We start from the raw sequence: 22,490 nt of genomic DNA on the forward strand, positions 1-22,490 counted from the left end.
AGAGGTTTCTATATGAAGCTTTTCTCGATCCCCCTCCATTCCTAAGTTAGTTTTTATTTCCTTTGTATTTATTCTGTATATATACCTATAGCAGTCAGCAGACATCTGTTAAACATCTACTGTATACAAGCTAGACACTGGGGATACAAGTATAAGGAACAAAAGAAATCCCTACTATCATGGAGCTTACATTCTCACATATATCTTGTCTCCTATGATGCAGTGGGTTGAGCACAGGACCTGAGTTCAAATGTGACCTCAGACACTAGCTGTGTGACCTTGAACAAGTCACTTAACACCAATTGCCTCACATCCAGGACTCTCTTTGACTCCAGTCATCCTGATCCATACCTGGTCACTGGACCTGGATAGCTATGGAGGGGAAATGAGGCTGGTGACTTAGCACAGCAACCATCCCCTACCTCCCTGCCCCCGCCACCACCACCCCCAATCCAATTCCTTTGCACATCTTGGCCTCACTTCCTTGATATCATAGTCTTTTTTGATAATGAAGACCAAATATCATCATCATCATCAAGTCTCCCTGTTACTGAATGAGAACTTGGACTTTTGTTTGTTTGTTTGTTGCAAGGCAATGGAGTTGTGACTTGCCCCCAAAAAACATAACTAAGTAGATATTAAGTATCTGAGACCAGGCTTGAACATTTTAATTTCTGGTGTCTGGCACAGTACCTAGTGTTTAATAAATGTTTCTTAGTTAGTTGATTAATAAATACTTTGGATCCCTTTGTTAAGACACATTGTTGTTTTTCTGCTTAGATCTTTTCTGTTTCTTACAGAACAATGATTTGACCCTGATATTCCCAATACCATTATATCGTTGGTTAAAAAAATTATTTCCCTTAAATTAAATCCTTTTTGAAAGAATTGCCCTAAGATACTGCTTTGCTACATTATCAAATTTATAAAATCGAATTTCACAGCTCAAGTCACTCATGGTGGTTGGGATTAATGTCAGCAAAGAAACATGCTCCAAGGGACAGTCGGCTATCGGATTTGTAGCGAGCATCAATTCCAGCATTACCAGGTACATTTTTAAATTACAACCTGCTGATAAGTTATTCAATTACTGTTAAGCTCTTACTTATGGAAAAATAAATAACTTAAGCAATGTTTTAAAATTTAACTGAAAGCTATATTATTATTAAGACATACTGTTTTTTAGGAGAATATAAGCTTTTATTTTTAATTAAATTTTGGTTTGTTAAAAAAAATTAACATTGAACATCAGTAAATCATAAAACTTGCTTAGTCATTTCATTGCATAAAAATCATTTAAGAGAGGCAGAATGGTGTACATGGGGAATTGATCTTGGAGTCAAGAAGACCTGGATTTAATTCTTAAGACAGTTTTGAGTGCCTTTGTCTGCCATTCTTCCCCTTTCCCCCATTGTGGGTTCTTTTGCTGAAACCCACCTTTCCTCCTAGCTCAAAATATTTTCTCACTCCTCAGATTTCTTATCTAACCAGATTTGAACCTTCTCCTTTCATTTATTACCTACTGTATGTTATAGTGATTTCAGAGACAGGGGAACATAGTAGAAAGAGGGCCAGCCAGCTTTGGAGTCCCCAGAACTCATGTTCAGGTACACTATCTCTAACAACATACTGGCCTGGTGACCCTGGGTAAGTCACATAATATTTTAGTGCCCCCAGGAGGCTTCATATAGTGAGAGAAGATTTTCCAATCTGCATCAATAGAGGTAATTTCCATGCAAAAAGTTCCTCAAAACAATGAAAACCACAAGCCTAGACCAAATAGTAAACTCATAAAATAATGATTATGATTATTTGCAGTAATATCTTCTCTCACCAGATTTTAAGTTCCTTGATGGCAGGGACTGTATCATTTTTCATTTTTGTATCCCCAGTGGCCTTCATGTAATAGAAATATTTGTTAAAGTATTTCATTGTTTAAAATTGGTTGTTATGGTTAGCACTTGATCTTGCAAATAGTATTTTCATATTGAATTCCTATCTTTTTATGGAGTCTCTATAACCTTAATAAAAATCCCATATGATGTTCAACTCAGATTTATTAGGGGAAAATTGGAAGTGGGGATGCTGGTCTCAGATAAAAATGACTTAAATCTAAATGCTGATAAATTGGTTGCCCTTGGACTCAGTTTTCTCATCTATAAAGTGGGAAAGTTGGAGATGTGACCTATCTTAACAGCTGAGTATACATTGTGTGCTGATACTCTGTGGTTCCCCAAGAATGATCTTCTCCTTGTTCCCCATGTGGAATATTTTATTTTTCATTTTTTTCTTTTGCATAAGCCACCCCCATCTAGAATGTCCTCCTTTCCCATCTGTGTCTCTTACTTTCCTTCAGTATCACTCCTTTAGATAAAGATTTTTTGATTCCCTCAGATGAATCATAAAAACCCATTTTTACCAGACTTTGAGATTGTGCTCTATATACAGTCTCCTTGGAGTCTCTCAGGAGCCCTCTAAAGTAAGTACAATTATCACCTTCATTCTAGATGAGGATACTGATGTTGACAGTATTCATTGAAGTTCTTGAATCCAGATCATTTGAATCTGGCTTTTAGACCAGCTTTCTATCCATCATTCTCAATCCAATGTCCTTTTCTCAGTGCTCATCTTCCTCAATTTTGCTGTAGCCTCTGATCCTATTGATTACCTTTCCCCTTTGATATTCTCCTTCTAGACTTTTTTTTTCTTATTAGAGGCAATTGAGGTTAAATGATTTACCCAAGGTCACACAACTAGTAAGTATCAGAGGTGAGATTTAAATTCCTGACTGTAGGCCTGACACTTTATCCTCTTTGTCACCTTACTACCCAGCACATAGCAGGCACTTCTAAATAAACTTATTGATTGAATGCATCAATCACTACTTTTAAAATGGAGCTTTGGGGCTTATTGATCTTCAAGGTACCTTCTAGCCCTGATTCTGTATTTGATGAATAATTTTTCAATTAAAAATCATTGAATAGAAATTCATTTTTTTATTAGAAGTCTTAGTTTTACCATTAACTTAAATGCTTTAAAATAATCTGATTTCAGAGTACTAATGAATAGGTGTACAATTTCTACTATCCATGACCATGATTAAAAAGGATCTGATGCTCTACTAAGTTCTCCTAATACTCATCATAAGAGATCCAGGCAGAGTCCTTTTCATTAATTTGGAATATTTTACAAATGAAAGATTAGCATGATCAAGGAAACCAAAAAATATCTAAAAAGGAAGATGAAAAAACAAAAAGAGGCTGTTCCAGCTTCCTGGATTTACACCTGATAGGGAAGGACATTGTATTTGGAGTCAGAAGAGATTGACTCAGTTTGCTTTCTTGTCATTTACTAGCCTTTTACCATAGACTGGTCACTCAGTCTCTCTCAGTCTCAATTCCCTTATCTAGAAATTGGGGATAATGGTACTTGTATCCCTGGCCCCCTTAGCTTTTGTGAGGTGTATAATTTATAACTACAAAAGACTAGATAAATGTAAAACACATATTATTCCTTCATAACATCTTCTCTGATACCATTGAAGTCTGAAGGTCACTGTATATTCTGCAAGACTGTGCCAGCACACCATAAGGCCAGACAGGTACTATCCTTCTAGAAAGTTTAGATTTTGATCCTAGCAGTACTCTAGAAAAATGTCGGTAGTTCAGAGATCAGTCTAGATGATGAACTTTTTGGCCATGACCCATGAAAGAGATGAAAAATGATTATGTTCTTCTCTCTTTCTTCATTAATTCTTTTTATCTTTGTCTCTAAGTCCCACTACTTCATCCTGCATTCTCTACGCTCTTCCTCCTTGTTTATTCTGAAAGTCATCGAATTGGAGTGGAGGAAATGTTAGAGAACACTCAGCTCAACTTGTAACTGAATAAGAATTGCAGCAAGTTCTAAAATAATGTTCCACTAAAAGTATTTAGGAGCAGCTAGGTGGCACAGTGGATAGAGTACCAATCTTGGAGTCAGGAGGACCTGAGTTCAAATCCAACTCAGACACTTAATAATTACCTAGTTGTGTGACCTTGGACAAGTCACTTAACCTCATTGCTTTGCCAAAAAACAAAAAGAATTGCAGCAAGTGTTCTTAACCTTTTATTTTTATACTGACATCCCTTTAATTCCCTTGAGCATAGGGTCTGAGTCATCCCATTGGATTCCCTGTATCTATTATAGTGCCTTTCAAACATATGCCTTATGTTGGTATGGGTATTTATAACATGGATATGATGGATGGTTTATTAGGTGAGGCAGTCCTCACATTCTTTGTAAGAAAATTCTTCTGCCATTAAGAAATCTGGACTGTGTTGCTCAATTGAATGCATCAGTTCTCTACTCATGAACCTTTTGAAAGGCCTTCTTATAGCATCCTCTGGATAGTTCACCTCCTTCATTGACAATAAGTCTTGTCTGAAGTTTCTAGGAAGCTTTGAGAATTGATGGTCAGATTCCTTTTTTGTAACATCCATTGCTTTATGTAGTTGTCCAAATAGTATTGATTTTTACCAAGTATTCCATCATTTTGTTCATACTCAAAATGCTTTTTTTTAGGTATCAACTAATCGATTTCAGTAGAAACTGAGTTTGTCTCTGAAATCCAGGGGAATTTAATCAGATTCATAGAAGGAAATACAAAAGGAGCAAATGGTATAGAAAATATTTCCTGAGGCCTGATCCATGGAAGCATCATTTTGTGCATTGAACAGTGTTGGGAATAGGATTTAGGTTTCTTCAAATATTTGTTTCCTTCTTTTGATCCGTTTATCAACCAATTATTCAAAGAATTTTTAAGTACTTGTTCAGTCATTTCAGTTTTCTCCAACTCTTTGTGACCTCATTTGGAGTTTTTCTTAGCAAAGAGACTGAAGTGGTTTGCTGTTCCCTTCTCCAGCTCATTTTACAGATAAGGAAACTGAGACAAACAAGGTTAAATGACTTGCACAGCTAATAAGTATCTGAGGTCAATTTTAAACACAGGAATGAGTCTTCCTGACTCCAGAACTGGCATATCCACTAAGTCATTTTGCTGCCCTGCTGTACCCAAAAATAAAGGGAATACAAAAGTAAGGTAGTCATTGCTCTTAAGAAATTTACATCAGATAATACTTATTAAATACCTACTGTGTACAAAAAACTTTGTACATGAGAAAAGCTTTTTTAAGGAATATATTTCTCAGTTGTAAAATATGGATCTAACTATATGTGTTTCCATTGTTTTTCTGTCGGCAGATGACAGAAATTCATCCTTTGCTACGACGATATTTGATAGCCAAACTGGACAATATCAAATGTTAAGAAGGAGAAAAATTCTATTAGTCTAGGCTGTACCATATGATTTTTTAAAAGTTTTATGGATAACTTTTGCTCTTATAGCATCTTTATTTCTCAGTGTATTTGTCCCCCTTCTTTAACTGGGAGAGCCATTTTTTTTTCTAAAGAAAGAGGAAGAAAAACAGTTCAGCAAAACTAACTTATAAACTGAGGCTGGAAGTATGTGCAGTGTCCAACAGTCCCTCCTTCTGCAAAGAAGGAAGGGAAATGAATGCATGTTTCATCTTCAGGGTCAAGCTAGCCCTTGCTATTTTAGTAATCAGTGATTCTTTCATGGTTTCAGGCTAAATCTTAATAAAAAGGGAAGCAATGAGTTATCAAGTAAAAATTGAATTACCAGTCATGAGAAAATGTTCAGTGTTGCAGACAGACTTCTTAAACTTGACTTTTTTCCTTGCTTTTTTTTTTCAGATGGTTTTCTCGCTGTATCCTTCAGAACACAAAGACAGATATTGCCGATTGTTTGAAAGTTTGTATGAAAGGTACTGAATCGTGCACAGGGATATTCAGCAGCTATCTGCATTTATAGAACTTAGAAATTGGACATAACAAAAACCAAAGTATAAGTATGGAAATCATCAAAATCAGTGGAGAAATAAAGTAGAAAACAAGATGATATTTTAAACACTCAAAAAAAAGTTAAAAGCTGACTTTTTTTTTTATAAAACCTGACTTTTTAAAGAAGATCAACCATTTGATAAATAATTGGCAAATTTAATTTTTAAAAGGAATAGGAAATCTTGAATGACCCAACATTAGAAATGAGAGAATGAATATTAAAGACATAAAACAAATTATCTTGACTAGTACACATAGCTTTATTGTTAATCACTTTGAGTTCTTAAAAAAATACATGAATAGTTTCAGAAATATTAAATATATAAATTGATGAAATTGAAAACAAATAGCCTAAATAGATCAGTGTACAGAAGTAGAAATAGTTGATAAATATTTCTTAGGCTCCTACTGTGTGTGGGGAGGGGGATGAGAAAAGGAATTTGTATAATTCCTATTAGGAGCCAGACACTGTTAAGTATTACAAATGTTATCTTACTTGATCCTCATAAAAACCCTGCAAGGTAGGAATCCCCATTTTAAAGTTGAGGGCACATAATGGGGGAACACCAAGGAAGCAGATCATGCCATGCATGGTCAGGTCACTTGAGCTTATCTTTTCACTTGTTGCAGTATGTGAGAGAGTTAATAGTTTCTGATAGCATCAGCTAAATGGGATAAAGGCATAGGAGCAGCTACTGCTTACTTCCAGAAATAATCAGCCTGGAGGGGTGGTCCAAAATTACTCAAGGCTTGCATTGCCTATTAGAAGCAGGCAGGCTTTGATAATTGAAGCTAGTAGCTACCAGGGTTTGAGGAAAGGGATTTTTTTTGGGGGGGGGGAGTTAGAATTGGGCCTAATGGTAGAATTGGGAGGGTAATTGGAACAGTCCTGGAAAGCATTAGAACACAGCAAAATGGATCTACCCAAAAGGAGCAAGGGAAGGATAGTCAGATGGAAGATGGAGCCATAAGTTATTAGGTGAGCTTCAATGAGAGAGCTCATTGATAATACAAGTGCAAAAGTTTGAGGGGAAAGGCTCTTGCTATACACTGGGTCAACAACCAACAAGCATTTATGAATTAACAGGGAGTGGGGGAAAAAAGGCAAAACACAGCCTCTGCCTTCAAGGGGCTTACATTCTAAAGGGAGAGAAATGACATGGAAATAAATGGCTACATGCACAATTAACTTTGGAGTTTTTCACTATTGAGTAAAGGTTATGAGAACTGGGAGAAGACAGGGAAATGTAACTACTACTACTGCAGTTATTAGCCTATCTTTCTTCCTCATGGTATCCCGCCTCCCAGGGCTGCTGAGTACAGTTGCTTAGACTAAAATAGAAATAGTGGATTTGTTCCTAACATGTATAGTTAGTTTTGCATCTAGAAAAACTGTTCCACCGGTACTCCTAAGCCCTGAGGGCTCTCAGAGAAGGGCACTTGCTGTTGATCACAAGGTTGTCAGGGATAAGGAAGGGAAGTAATGAGCTTAATAAGATGATTCTTCATCATTATTGTAAATAAAACTAACTCAGAGCAAACAGAAGTTAGTGTCACATCTGTGTACACCTGTGTATACAAAAAATATTACATATATCACTGCAGGTACTATTTTTGTTTGTCAAGAGATAATCAAAACCTAACTGGTGTTCCTATGAAATTGATTAGCAAGTAGGACCTGGACTTACCTGAGGGATTGTTTTTCTTTATCCATGAAGCTATATCTATGCTAGTCCAATATGAGCTAATAAGCTTTTTCTCTCAACTCTTTTGTTTAAAACCTCTATGTATCCTAAAATGTGTTATTTTTCAGGTTGTGCCTGTTTATCTTTTCTTTCAAAGAAATCCCATTGTAGGATTTTGGTCCAGGATTGGGAGGTAGTTAATATTTGGATCAATATGGAGCTTCCGTCCTCATTGAACTTAGTGGTTGGAGATGTATACATTTGTAATTGGCATAATTTATAAGCATATCTTACAATAATTAGTTAAAATGTAATCAGAAATCTTAATGAATAGAAGAGGAAATAAGACTTGATATGGATGTAACAAGTAAGGGATTACAAGCAAAAGTAACAGATGAAGAGTTGGGTTACTATCCATGAAATATTGAAAGATTCAGAGACAAGTCTCCAATGTGGTGGGTAAATCTTCTTTTGAAGATTCAGGGAGTATTAGAAAACCTTCCAAATGCAGGAAAGAGTGAATAGGTTGCATGTGTACAGGTGGAAGGGAACTTTCCACAATGGATGAGACCTTGAATCCATTAAAATATTATGGATTCATCAAATTAATGCATATACAAATATATATATATATATTATATATATATATATATATATATATATATATATATATACACCTCTGTATTTTTAGAGACTTTTTTTAATCAATAGTTTCTGTTACCTCTTTGTTATTTTCTTGTTTTATTGTACTTTTTAAAAATTGGAACAATTTAAACTAGTAGTGCAATGTAATATTACAAGAATGTCACCAGTGAAAATGGGGCCAAACTTGTTTGAAAGGAGGTATTAGAGAAACATTGCCATCATTTCTTTGAGAGGCAAAATGATGTAGCAAAGTTTAGTCCATATCTGTTGGGTAGCTTCAAAAATTTGAAGAAACTAAGTCATTAAGAATTTCTTGCATATTATTGCATTCATCATACTAAAATATAACAATTTTTACTGTACAGTGTTGAAAAATAGAAAGCTTTTAAAAAATAAACCATTAGAAAGAATGTGAATTATTGAAAAAAATAGAATTTGAAGAGTATTCCTCAAAATAATTTTTAAGTGTTTTCCCATTTTTTTGTTTTGGTAGGAGGTTATTCAATTGTCAGCTGCATTGTTTTATATGATATGCTATAAAGGTAGGTGGCACAGCCAATAAAGTGCTCAGCCTGAAGTCAGAAAGATCAGAGTTCAGATCTGACCCCAGGCATTTAGTTTTGTGATCCTGGGAAAATCACTTAATCTCAATTTTCTCAGCATCTATAAAATGAGGAATCATATTAGTACCTTCCTCTTACAAATTAGATAATTTAAAAGTATTTTAGCACAATACCTGCTGAATAGGAAAAACCATATAAGAATTAATTATAATTATTTTATTTACTTAACAAATGAGAATATGTTCTTCATCAGCTATAAGAATGAAAATTTGTCAACTCAAATTTTTCTGATTGATCTTGTCTTTTGCAGGAGCACTTGACAGATGGTATAGATATAATAAATGCTTTCCAGCACGCATCATCATTTATCGTGATGGTGTTGGGGATGGTAAACTTCAGACAGTTGTGGATTATGAGGTTCCACAGTTGCTGAGCAGTCTCAGAGATTCCAGTTCTAGCTACAGGTAATTAACTGTTAGCTTCTCTCCTTCCCCCCACCCCACTCATAATGATAGCAAATTTAGTATCACATTAAAGGGTGACTTTTTTGGGTGTTCGTTATGAAAGCATATTTATTTGAGAAACAGCATATGGAAACTGTTATTGTGCCCATCCTGAGGCAGGGCTGAGATCATATTTTGATTAGACTTCCTTGTTCTAGTTTTGACTCTATAGTGCATTCAGAAAGGTGTGTCTGTGTGTGTGTGTGTTTGTGTGTATGTATGTTGGAGATATGTGTATCTATCTATCTCTATCTCTACCTCTCTATCTATCTGTCTATCTATAAGTTACATGTTCAATTAGGAGGAGTTTATTAGGAATAAGGGTCTCTTCCTCATTTAAAAATGCTCATAGTAAACTGATTCAGCTATTCTGAAGAACAATTTGGAACTATGTCCAAAGGATTATAAAACTGTTCATACCCTTTGATCTAACAATACCAATACTAGGTCTATATCCTAAAGAAATTTTTTTTTGGGGGGGGGTTGGCAAGGCAGTGGGGTTTAGTGACTTGCCCAAACATACAGCTAGGTAATTATTAAGTATCTGAGGCCAAATTTGAAATCAGGATTCCAGGGTCAGGGCTCTATCCATTGTACCACCTAGCTGCCTATAAGAGATTTTTTAAAAGGCAAAAGAACCTATTTGCACAAAAAATATTTATAGCAGCTCTTTTTATTGTGGCTAAGAATTAGAAATTGAGGAAATGTCCATCAATTGGGGAATGGCTGAACAAGTTGTGATATATGATTGTGATAGACAATATATATTGTGCTATAAGAAATGATAAGCAGGTAGATTTCAAAAGAACTTGAAAAGACTTACATGAACTGATTCAAAGTAAAGTGAACAGAACCAAGAGAGTATTAATACATATATATGTGTGTGTGTGTATATATATATATATATATATATATGTAGTAACAGCAATGTTGTACAATGAACAACTATGAATGACTTAAGCTTTTCTCAGCAAGACAATCCCAAAGGACTTATGATGAAAAAATGTTAATAAAAACATTGGTCCATTCCAAAAAACTGATAGCCTCTGAAAACAGTCTGAAGCAGAGCAATTTTTACTTTCTTTCCTTTTTTTTTGAATTTTTCTTCCACAAAATGACTATTATGGAAGTGTTTTACATGATTGCACATGTCTAACCTATAACAGATTGTTTATGATCTCAGCAGAGGGGAAGAGAAAGAGTAATAAAATTTGGAACTAAAAACTTTTTTTTAAAATAGTGATAACATTTGTTTTTAGACATAATTGGGATAAGCATTATTTATTTGTTTTTGATTTTGTAGAGCAATGGCACACAACTAAATATCAAGTGTCTGAGGCCAGAGTTGAACTCACGTCCTCCTGACACCAGGGCCAGTGCTCTATCCACTGTGCCGCCTAACTTTTCCTGGTAAATATTATTTTAAAAAAACACTAAAGTAAAAAACATTAAAATTAAAAGAGTTATGACTCTTGGGAATAAAGTTGAAAGAGAAGGCTTGCTTTCAGGGCTTTGGCCCAAGGGAAGCAAACTTATCCTAGCCATAGATAATAGGTGTAGAATATTTTTCTTTCATATAATTTCAAGTACTTCAAAAAGATTATTATATATTATCCAGTCTCCCCCTTCCTGAGAGCCCTCAAGATAAGCAAATGACCAGTAATGTCACTTTTTTGCTTTATTTTTTAATTTTTAATATTTTATTTTATTTTTCCAGTTACATGATAGGGTCGTTTTTCAACTTCCATCCATTTGCAAATTTATAAGTTATACATTTTTCTACCACTCTCCCTTCCCTCCCCCCTCTCCTTGGCAGCAAACTGTCTGATAAAAGTTGTACATGTACTTTTATGTTTAACATATTTACATATGAGTCATTTTGTGTAAGCAGAATTAGGACCATGGGAAAAGAAAGAAAACGATGAGATAGGAAGAAAAAAAACATAAGAGATGTTTTAAAAAAGTGAACATAATATGCATATGGATTCTGTAATTTGTTCTTTTTCCTGTGATTGTGGATAACATTTTCCATAACAGTTCCCCCAGGGTAGTCTAGTTCTCTAAACTGCTGAGAGGAGCTTCAATCCATCATAGTTGATCAACTCACAGTGTTGTTGTTCATGTGTTCAACGTTCTCTTGGTTCAGCTCCCTTCACTCAGCATCAATTCATGTAATTCTTTCCATGCTTCTCTAAAGTCAATAAACTATGCATAGGGAATATTAAAATTATTTGAAAACAAAATTTTGTTGTCTTCACTTTTCCTCTATTACTCTGTTAAAACACTCCATCTCGATCTCCAGTCTGACCTTGGCCATGTTTTCATTGGTAAGGCAAGCTTAGATTACTCTGGTGCTGAAACATCATCCAAGGCCACCCAGACCAGAATATGAGACCCGAGACCCCTCCTCAAAAGGCAAACTCTCAACTTCCACATCACCATCTCTTCCTATGGACCTTGAAGGGGGATTTAAGGAGATTTCTGGGAAGGCTCCCGTCTCTCTCTTTTTTGCTTTCTGACTTCTGCTTAACCTGGCAGCTGACCTGCCCAGATTAATTAGCAATCCAAGTGATTTTTTAAAATGTCTCAACTTTTGTCACTTTTTTTGTGTTGTAACCTCTTTTTAATAAATCTCTATTTTCTTTGTACACCTGCATTCCTGAGTCAAGTAGTGATTCTTCACTGGAAATACCAAACCTACATAACCACTCATTCACCTTTGCTTTATATGGAATGTTACACTATTTTAAAACTATAAAAGGAGCCTTGACATAATAGATAGAGAGTGGGATGGCCAGGAAAACTTGTTTGCCTTTCACAAATATACATAAACATACACATATGTACATATGTATGGCTTTGTGACTCCCCTTTTGGTACAGTCATCTTTCTAAGATTGTAAGTTTTCAGAGGACATTCTGACCTGTTTTAATAGATGTAATACCTTCATTTTTGGAACTTCCAGTGCTAATAAAAACATTGATCCAGTCTCCATTCCAAAAAAATTTTGTTTTTTTTAAGCACAGAATGTTGAGGTGGAATCATGCACCATCTTTTTATCTTTTCTTTTTTTTTCCTCTATTATTCAAGCCCCAAAGTGTCAGTGATTGTGGTGAGGAAGTCGTGCATACCAAGATTCTTCACTGAAATGAACAAAACACTGCAAAACCCACCACTGGGCACTGTGATAGATTCAGAAGCAACACGTCCTGAATGGTATGTGTGTGTGTGTGTGTGTGTGTGTGTGTGTGTGTGTGTGTGTGTGAGGGTGTGCTATTCAGTACATCTTAGAGTTTCTTGAGAGTGATACTGGCTACAGTGATAACAGATGGCAACCTATCCGGCTATGTCCATTCAACTGGATATTGGTTAGTGTTGGATTCTCCAGATGTTGGAGTCACTGGAATCTTGGAATTATTTAGATATTGTAATCAAATGAGAAACATAATCCTCCTCATCATCACAACAACAATAACAACTAACACTCACATAGGACTTCTTACATACTAAGTAATGTGATAAACACTTTATTATCATTATGACAATTATTATCTCATTTGATCCTCCCAACAACCCTAGGAAGTAGATGTTTGTGTTATCCTTATTTTACAGATGAGGTGACTGAGGCAGACAAAAGCTATGTGATTTGTACAGGGTCACATAACTGAGATCAAATTTGAACTGAGGTCTTCCTGACATCAGGCTCAGTTCTTTATTTATTACATCAACTTCTGTAAAGAGATTACAAATGCTAATTAATTGTTATAATTAGTTGTACTATTTTTACTCCCAAATGTTTATTTTCCTTTCCCTTTCCCCCAGATTGATTCTGTCCTTTTTTTATCCATACTTAGCCATTCCATCTGTTATTGACCCACATTATATTGTTCAATTGTTACAATTGTCTAAATGTTTACACTAAATAAGACAAAGTGTTTTGCAAATCTTAAAATACTTTACAGATTATTATTATTATTATTATTATTATTATTATTATTATTCACTGATATTCTCTTTTTCACCCCTCCTCACCTCTTCTTGTTTCTCTTCACCTTCCCTTCATTGTTTTCTTTTTCTTCAGGTATGACTTTTACTTGATCAGCCAGGCTGCTAACCAGGGAACAGTTACTCCAACATATTATAATGTGATCTATGATGATAATGGTTTAAAACCAGACCACATGCAGCGCCTGACCTATAAGTTGTGCCACCTCTATTACAACTGGCCTGTAAGTGAATAAGCTCTTTAAATATTTAAGCACTATTCCTCAGATTTCCCATGTAGGACTTGTCTAAGCCCTCACTTTGTGGGGAATGCTATGCTTCCTCATTGGGGGATAAGTATGACAAAATGGCTTTCTGATAAGGCTTTCAAAATAGCTGAAGAAGGAAAGTAAAATAGAAAGAGCTACTCTATTGAATGCAGAATTCCAGAGAATAGCAAGTAGCAATAAGAAGGTTTTCTTAAATAAGCAATGCAAAAGGGGCAACTAGTTGAGTGGAAAGAACTCCAGCTGTGGAGTCAGGAGGACCTGAGTTCAAATGCAGACTTACTAGCTGTGTGACCATGGGAAAGTCACTTAACCCCATTGCCTTGCAAAAACCAAGACATAAAAAACTGCATTACAAAGAAATAGAAGAAACAACAGAATAGGAAAGATAAGAAATCTCTTCAAGGAAATTAAAGCTATAAAGAGAATATTTCATGTGAAAAATGAGCATCCTAAAAGACAAAAAAGGTAAGGACTTACCAGAAGTAAAAGTGATTAAGAATACATAAACTTGGACCAGTTAGTGGCAAAGTGGATAGAGCACCTTCCTTGGAGTCAGAAGGACCTGAGATCAAATTTAACCCCAGACACTTAATAATTACTTAGCTGTGTGACCTTGGGCAAGTCACTTAACCCCATTGCCTTGCAAAAAAAAAGAAATACATAAACTGTACACAAAAGATTGTAACATCTCACTGAACACCATATTTACTGACCTAGAGCCAGATAGCTTGGAGAATTAAGTCAAGTAGGTCTTAGGAAGCATTAATAACAGGTTATTAATAATAGGAGGTAATGGGATTACAGCTGAGCTAGTTAAAATCCTAAAAGATAGTGCTGTATTCAGTATGCCAGCAAATTTAGAAAACTTAGCAGTGGTCAGTGGATGGGAAAAAAGACTAGTTTACATTCTAATCATAAAGAAGGACAATACTAAAGCAATTTCAATTACTAAACACACATGTAAGTCAGGCTTCAGTAATGTGTGAACTCATGAGAATGCAAGAAAAGCAGAGAGGCAAAGGAACTAGAGAACAGATTGCCAACATTTGCTACATTATGAGGAAAGCAAGGGAGTTCCAGAAAAACATCTACTTCTGTTTCATTGACCACACTAAAACCTTTCTCTGTGTGGATCACAACAAAATGGGACAAGTCCTCAAAGAGATAAGAGTACCAGAACTTCATGTTTATCTACTCAGGAACATGTATTTAGGCCAAGAATCAAATATGGAACCACAGATTGGTTTAAGTGGAAAAGGAATATGACAGGACCCTATATTGTCAGCTTTTTAAACTGATATTAAAAGTATATCATGCAAAATGTGAGACTTGTACAAATCAAAAGCTGAAATTAAGGTTGTTGGGAGAAATATCAAATATGTATGTTATCATGCTAGTAGTAGAAAATGAAGAACAATGAAGAAGCCTCTTGATGAGGAAGAAAAATGAGAGTATAAAAGCTGACTTAGAACTTAAGAACAAAAAACTAAGATTATTGGCAACCCATCAATTTCTGTCAAAAAGAGAAGAAATGGAAGCAGTATCAGATTTTATTTTTTTGGGGGGGGCTCAATGATCACTACAAATGGAAACTGCAGAAATGAAATTAAAATGAAATTAAAAGACACTTGTTTCTTGAATGAAAAGCTATAGCAAGTCTGGAAAACATACTAAAAAGTAGAGACATTATCTTGCCAGCAAAGGTTTGTATAGTCAAACTTGAGGTTTTTCAACTGTGAGTTGAACTGTAAGGAAAGCTGAGCATTACAGAATGGACACTTGAATTATGGTGCTGAGAAACAACAAGAAGAGGTGAGGAGGGGGAAAAGAGGAAATCAGTCAATACTTAAAGAAATTGATTCAGGTTTCTCACTGGAAGGTCAAATACTGAAGTTGAAACTTCAATACATTGATCACATAATGAGAAAACAACTCATTGGAAAAAGACTCTGGTGTTGGAAAATTTTGAATACAAAGGAAGAGAGGGTGACTGAGGGTGAGATGGATTGATAGGAGATAATGAAGGATAGAAGGACCTGGCATGCTTTGATCCATGGAATCATGAAGAGATGAACATGACTGAATGACAATAGTAATCCTTTGCTAGAAAATGTAAAGGAGACCTGCTTTTCCTTTACCTTGGAGAAGAGAAGGTTCAAGAGAGAAACAACAACTCCCCTTAAGTTTGTGAAACTTTGATGTGAAAAAGAACTAGTTATTAAGCTTTTATTACTGTATGTAAGGCATTGTGCCAAACCACTCCTGAGGATACAAAGAAAGGCCACAAAAAGGAGCCCACAGTGTAATAAGAGAGACAACTTGCAAACGACTATGTAAAAACAAGATATATATAGTGTAAATTGGAGATAATCAACAGAGGGAAGACAAAAGTGTAAAGGGAATTAAGCAAAGTTTTCCAATAGAATGTGGAATTTCATATGAGATTTGTAGGGAAGCCAGGAAGCTTAAATGAAGTGAAACAGAGTGCCAGGCAAGGAAGACAACCAGAGAAAATGCCCAGAATTGAAATATGGAGTGAATTGTGTGAGGAACAACCAGGAGGCTGATGATGCTGGATGATGGAGTAAGAGGAGTGGAGTAAGGAGTAAAAAGACTGGAAAGGGATTTTAAAAGGCAAACAAGAATTTTCTCATTTGGTCCTGTACGTGATAGGGAGCTATTGGAGTTTACTGAATAGGAAATTGATGGAGTCAGACCTGTAGTTTTAAGGAAATTTGCTTTGCCATTTAAGAGGAGGATGAACTATAGTGGGGAGTCTTTAGATAGACCAACACATTGCAATAGTCTGATCATGTGATGATGAAGGCAAGAACTAGAAGCAAAGGGTAGAAGTTGTAAACTGGCAGATTTCTACTTCACAAAAAAAAAAACAAACCAAAACTTCTTAACAAGCTGTCTAAAGGGAAATGAATTGCCTTTCACTCAATGTCTTCAAGAGGTGATTCATAACTTGTTAGGGATTTATTATAATGGAAATTCTTGTTCAGGTACAGTTGGACTTGCTGATATTTGTCATCTCTCTGAATTAGGTTGCTCTCTGATTCTGTATCTCCTTAGAGAAATAAACCCAGGGTTGGAGAATGTGCTCATGAAGTCTCCAAGGTGGCTGCTTACCTCAGACCAGGAGGAGATTGTGTCAGAGTATACTGTGGGACAAATAAGGAAATAGAGGGACATGAAAGAGGAGCAATGAAATGAGCTACTTTGTAAGGTAGCTAGGTTGTGTAGTGGATACAGCACTGGACCTGGCATCAGGAAGACCTGAGTTCAAATGTGACTTCAGATATTTCATAACTGTGTAACCCTGACAAGTCATTTGACCTCAGTCTGCCTTAGTTTTCTCAATTTTAAATGAGGATAAGAACACCCACCTTCCTGAGTTCTTGTGAGGATCGACTGAGATAATAGGTGATCAAATGAGATTAAATACTTAGGACAGATGATGATGATGAAGATGATGAAGATGATGAAGATGTAGAAAAGGAGGTCATAGGAATGGATGAGGTAGGTGTGTGGTTGCAGATTGGAGCTCTATTCTGCTTTTCCTTGTATTCTTAGAGCTTGTGTTTGCTCCAGATCACTGATTTGGATGATCGTCAAGCAACCAGGTGACAAAGTTCCATTTCTGACCCCCTTATATGTTGTCTTGCTTTTACAATGTGACATTTAATTCTCTGTTGATTGAGTTTAGTTATTGTTTAAACAAGGAAGGTCATGCTAATGGTCAGGATTAAATTGAATTGTTTAGGAATTTTTAGAAAAAAAGGATTTTTAATAGTGTGCAGGTTGTAAATTAACATTTTCTTAATTCTGTGAATGCTTTTTTTTTCTTTTCCTCTATTTTTCTCCAGGGCTTAATTAAGATCCCAGCACCATGTCAGTATGCTCATAAACTGACCTTTTTGGTGGGACAGAGTATCCACAGAGAACCCAGTATGGAGTTAGCTGACTGTCTTTTCTACCTGTGATCAAAAGACCACTTAACCATATTGGGAGAATGATTTCTCCAAGTTGTGATTCTTTGTACAGACTTGTCATCTCCATCCCATCAAGGTGATAAGACAGCTAGTTCTGCTTAATTGTGAAAGAGAACCCCCAAGTTGAAAAGCCCTCATAAAAAGTGCCTGTTTTTTTTGAATTAATCAGTAAAATCCTCATTGTGGTAAAGGGTAATTTATGCTTTCTGTTACCTGAATGCTGAACAACTTTAAGTTAACATCCCAGCATGGGCAGCTTTGCATTTGTGTGTTTATAGACGTTTTTTTTTGGGGGGGGGATCAGTGAACCTTGGTTCCTATTCATCATTTAAGCAGGGGCTCTTTTTTCATACTCTTTTTCTCTAAGTTGTTTTGGTTTAAATAATTTCTGGAAAATAAAAGCTACTGCAATCATTTATGCTTTCTTCTTTTGTTTTAAATTTTATGAGATAAGAGACTACCCATACAAAAAAAAATTAACTAAGTCTTTTCTTTTACCTTAGATTTGAGATTGTCTATCTTCACAATCTTTTATTGGTTTTTCAATTTTTTCAATTTATGGAATTAAAACAAAAATTTTTATAACAGTTCAGTAAAAAAAGATGATTGCACATACTGAAAATCTATGCACAACTTGCTTTTCCTATCAAATATCTAACAAAATTATCATGTAAGTTTATTTTTTCCTCCTTCCTCCAAATGACATTAGATACACACATACATACATATATATATATATACATATATATATACATGTATTTTTGTAAAATTGCTATATACATACTGACATCTATGTATCTGGATGTAGCTAACATCTTTTTTCAAATGTCTTTTACAGTTAATTTGGGTGTTTATTGTTGCCAAATAACATATTTGCTCAATATTGCTCTTAAAATAATATCTCTATTATTGTATTCAATGTTGCCTTGATTCTCCTCATTTTGCTCTTCTTTATTTTGTGTGCAAGTCTGTCCATGCTTTTTAAAAATCATTGAGCTTATCATTTCTTATAATATAGTAGTATTTCATTACAATGATATAATTTTACCTTCAATTCATAATGAACCAAGTTTCTTTCCTTCAAGTCCAAATATTTATCTAGATTTTCCTCTCCTAGTTTCTCTCCCTACTCATTTTGCTCCTCTTCACTTGATTCACATTTGTTTTCCAGGCTTTTATTGCCTAGACGATGGTTTGTTGTCCCATTCATTCATTCACTCAACAAACATTGTCCTACATATAATTTATTGTCTAGACCTTGGGGGGATAAAAAGACAAAAATGTAAGTCTTTGATCTTAGATAATGTATATTGTAGGGAGAGAGGTTGGGAGCCAAAAGTATCATTCCTATATTTTAAGTGTTTTGTTCTTCCTTCCTTATTTATGTAATTTCTTCCCTCTCATCGCCCATGAAATTCTCAAATCCTATCTCTCAAAAAAAAAAGGAGGAAAGGAGCAAACTGATGAATTTTTGAAACATGGATTGAAGCATTTAATTCCTTTTTAGGCTTTTTCTTTTCTCCTCCGCCACCCCCCATACATGTAAAAACAAGTTTTAACGTTCATTTTTTAAAACTTTTGAGTTCCAAATTCCCTTCTTCTCATCCTCTGCCTTCTTAAGAAAGCAAGTAATTTGATATAGGTTAAAATGTGTAGTCATGCAAAAAATTTCCATAATAGTCATGTTATAAAAAAAAAACATAGATTCCCCACCCCCGAAGAAACTACAAGAAAAATAAAGTAAAAACGTATGCTTCAGTCTGTATTGTCACCATCAGCTTTCTCTGGGAATGGATAACATTCTTTATCCCAGGTCCTTCAGAGTTGTCTTGGGTCACAGCATTGCTGAGAAAAGCTGTCATTTACAGCTGATCATCCTACAATATTGATTTTACTTTGTACATAGTACATTTCACATTGCATCTTCTCATGTTAGTCTTTCCAGGTTTACTGAGAGAATCCTGCTTATCATTTCTTATAGCAGAATAGGATTCCATCAAAATCTTATGCCACAATTTGTTCAGCCATTCCCCAAATGATGGGCATTCCCTAAATTTCCAATTTCTTGCCACCAGAAAAGAACTTCTTTAAGTGTCTTTATATGCATAAAGGTCCTTTTTTTCCTGTTTTTCATCTCCTCTGGAATACAGACCCAGGAGAGGCACTGCTAGGCCAAAGGGTAGGCAAGGTTTCATAGCTCTTTGGACATGGTTTCAAATTGCTCCTACAGAATGGTTGACTCATTTCACAACTCTACCAATGCATTAATGTCTCACTTTCCCTATACCTCTTCCAGTATTTGTCATTTTCCCTTCTGTAGATGAAGAGCCAGAACTGGAGTCAGGAAGTCCTGAGTCCTAATATAGCTGTAGGCACTTACTAGTTCTGTCCTGGGCAAGCTTTTTTTCTTATCCAAAAATGAAGAATAGTGCTAACCTCTTAGGACCCTTTTGAGACTCAAGTGAGATCATGTAAATAAAACCCTTAGCAAATCTCAAAGCCTTCATTACATGTCAGCAATTACAATAATAATCAGTATTTTAAAATTGTACTTTAACTAATACTGAGGAGGACTCTATTTCATGGAAAGATGGTCCAGAACCACTTAAGGAATCACTTTAAGATATTTTAGTTTGGAAGACTTTTGCTAAAGAAAGAGGAAAATGGGCAATTAAGCTTCATTTAACAGAAGTTAAAAAAATCAGGTATTCTCAATATTACAAAATTAAAATATGGGGAATATGTTTTTAAATTACTGGTTATTTGTTCTATCTAAAAGGTGTTTATATTTATATATGTGTGTATATATACACATGTTTGTATATATACATATATTTATATATATACATAAATGTATATAAGTATGCAATGTGTATAATAAATAACCTCACGGAATTGAATGATCAGTCTCGAGGCTAATCAAAGGAGCTAATTCAATTTAGTAAACATTTCTGCATGCCACTGAGGGTGGGGTACTAGATTAGACACTAGGGAAACAAAAAATATCTTGCATTCAAGGAGTTAATAATTTGATTACTTTTTTTGTGGGGATATGGGGACTGGTATGAATCATTGATTTTATTTTTAGGACTGGAAATTACCTATGCAGATTGGTGGCTCTTCTGTAACTTAAAAGTCTTTGAGATCCTGGGGAACTGAGAGATTAAAAGATTTGTTCAAGGTCATATAGCCAGTTTAATGTGTGTGTGTGTGTAGACATATGTATATATATATATATATATATATATATATATATATATATATATATATATAAATATATATATACACATATATATGTGTGTATATATATATATTATATATAATATATAGACATATATACATGATCAAAGATAGGATTTGAACCCAGATCTGATTCCAATATTAGCTCTCTATCACATTATAAACTTACAGACTTCAAATGAATGATACTTGAAAGAGCAATAAACTAAAAATCAAAAAACCTAAGTATGAGTCCAAGCATTCCCACTAACTAGTTTTGTTCCCTTGGGCAAGTCATTTAACTTATCTGAACCTTGTTTTCCCTATATGGCAAATGGAGCTATTACTTTTATTTTTAGATTTTGGCAAGGCAAATGGGGTTAAGTGGCTTGCCCAAGGCCACATAGCTAGGTAATTATTAAGTATCCGAGACCGGACTTGAACCCAGGTACTCCTGACTCCAGGGCCAGTGCTTTATCCACTGCACCACCTAGCCACCCCCTGGAGCTATTACTTCTTGCAGTTCACTCAGGAATTTCATGAGAATCAAGTGACATAATGTAAGGGAAAACCTTTTTTAACTATAAAGAACTATATGCAATTAAGGCATTACTCTTTTATTGTATAATTTTGTATAATTTCGCATGTGAAGTTTTCCACTAGTGGAATGGCTGGGTTTTGCATTCAAAACTAATCTAATCAACATTCTTGAATACCTACCTAAAGGAGTGAATGACAGGCTCATGACAATGAGATTGCCACTTCTAGGAAAATGCCATGCCACATTATCAGTACCTATGCTCCCACCATGACAAACACTGATGAAGTTAAAGAAAAATTTTATAAATACCTGAAGACCCTTATCATCAATGTATCAAATGTACTTATAATTCTGGGTGATTTTAATGCTAGAGTAGGCTAAGATTACCAGACATGACAGGGAGTCCTTGGGAGGAATGGAGTTGGAAACAGTAATAGCAGACTTGTGCATCTCATGACCTTTTCCTTACAAGCACTGTCTTCCATTTACCTAAATGCAATAAAACTTACTGGATGGACCTTCTAGCAAACAATGGCATCTATTAGATGATGTGATTGTAACTAGAAGAAACAGGATATAAGAGTGACAAAGGCAATGTGTGGTACAGAATGCTGGACTGATCACAGACTCATCCTCTCTAAGCTAAATATTCATATTCAATCAAAGTATTGACTCTTGAGGCAAAACGAATACTAGAAGAATTAATGTCAAGAGATTAGAGTCTCTCTGAGCAGGAACAGTTTGTTGCTAACTTAGGGAGAAAACTGAGCCAACATGCAGTTAGCAACAATGGAGCAGAAAAGGAGTGGTCATCTTTCAATGATCTGATGTACAGCACTGCAGTTGCTCATCTGGGTCAGAACACTTGCAGTCAAGTTGTTTGATAAAAATGATGGGTAAATACAGAAGTTTCTAAATGAAAACTCCACAGGGTTTACCAGCAGTATAGTTCATCCATTTCCAAGAAGGCAGCATTTAATTCCATTAAAATTAAAGTCCAAGTGAAGCTTAGAGAGATGCAGGACTCTTGGCTCAGTAAGAGGACAGATGAAATTCAGTTTTATGCAGACTGAAACAAACCAAAATGTTTTTATGATACCCTGAAAGCTATGGGCCAAAGACATATGGTGCACCTCAACTACTCAGTGCTGATGGATTCAC

General features: G+C 35.2%; 1 protein-coding gene across 2 annotated transcripts in view; it reads left to right on the forward strand.

The window, feature by feature from the left end:
* The window catches only part of PIWIL4 (piwi like RNA-mediated gene silencing 4), a 92,694-nt gene extending 74,722 nt beyond the window's left edge, over positions 1-17,972 (forward strand). For both annotated transcript variants that reach the window (XM_074216482.1, XM_074216483.1), the window contains exons 16-21: positions 945-1,048; positions 5,755-5,825; positions 9,105-9,258; positions 12,388-12,513; positions 13,379-13,526; positions 17,444-17,972. In XM_074216482.1, coding sequence (XP_074072583.1) covers positions 945-1,048; positions 5,755-5,825; positions 9,105-9,258; positions 12,388-12,513; positions 13,379-13,526; positions 17,444-17,560 — 720 coding nt within the window. In that variant the 3' untranslated portion in view covers positions 17,561-17,972. The remainder of the gene's footprint in view (positions 1-944; positions 1,049-5,754; positions 5,826-9,104; positions 9,259-12,387; positions 12,514-13,378; positions 13,527-17,443) is intronic.
* Positions 17,973-22,490: the final 4,518 nt, after the last annotated feature.

The sequence above is a fragment of the Macrotis lagotis genome, chromosome 1 (genome assembly GCF_037893015.1).
Source record: "Macrotis lagotis isolate mMagLag1 chromosome 1, bilby.v1.9.chrom.fasta, whole genome shotgun sequence".
Lineage (NCBI taxonomy): Eukaryota > Metazoa > Chordata > Mammalia > Peramelemorphia > Peramelidae > Macrotis > Macrotis lagotis.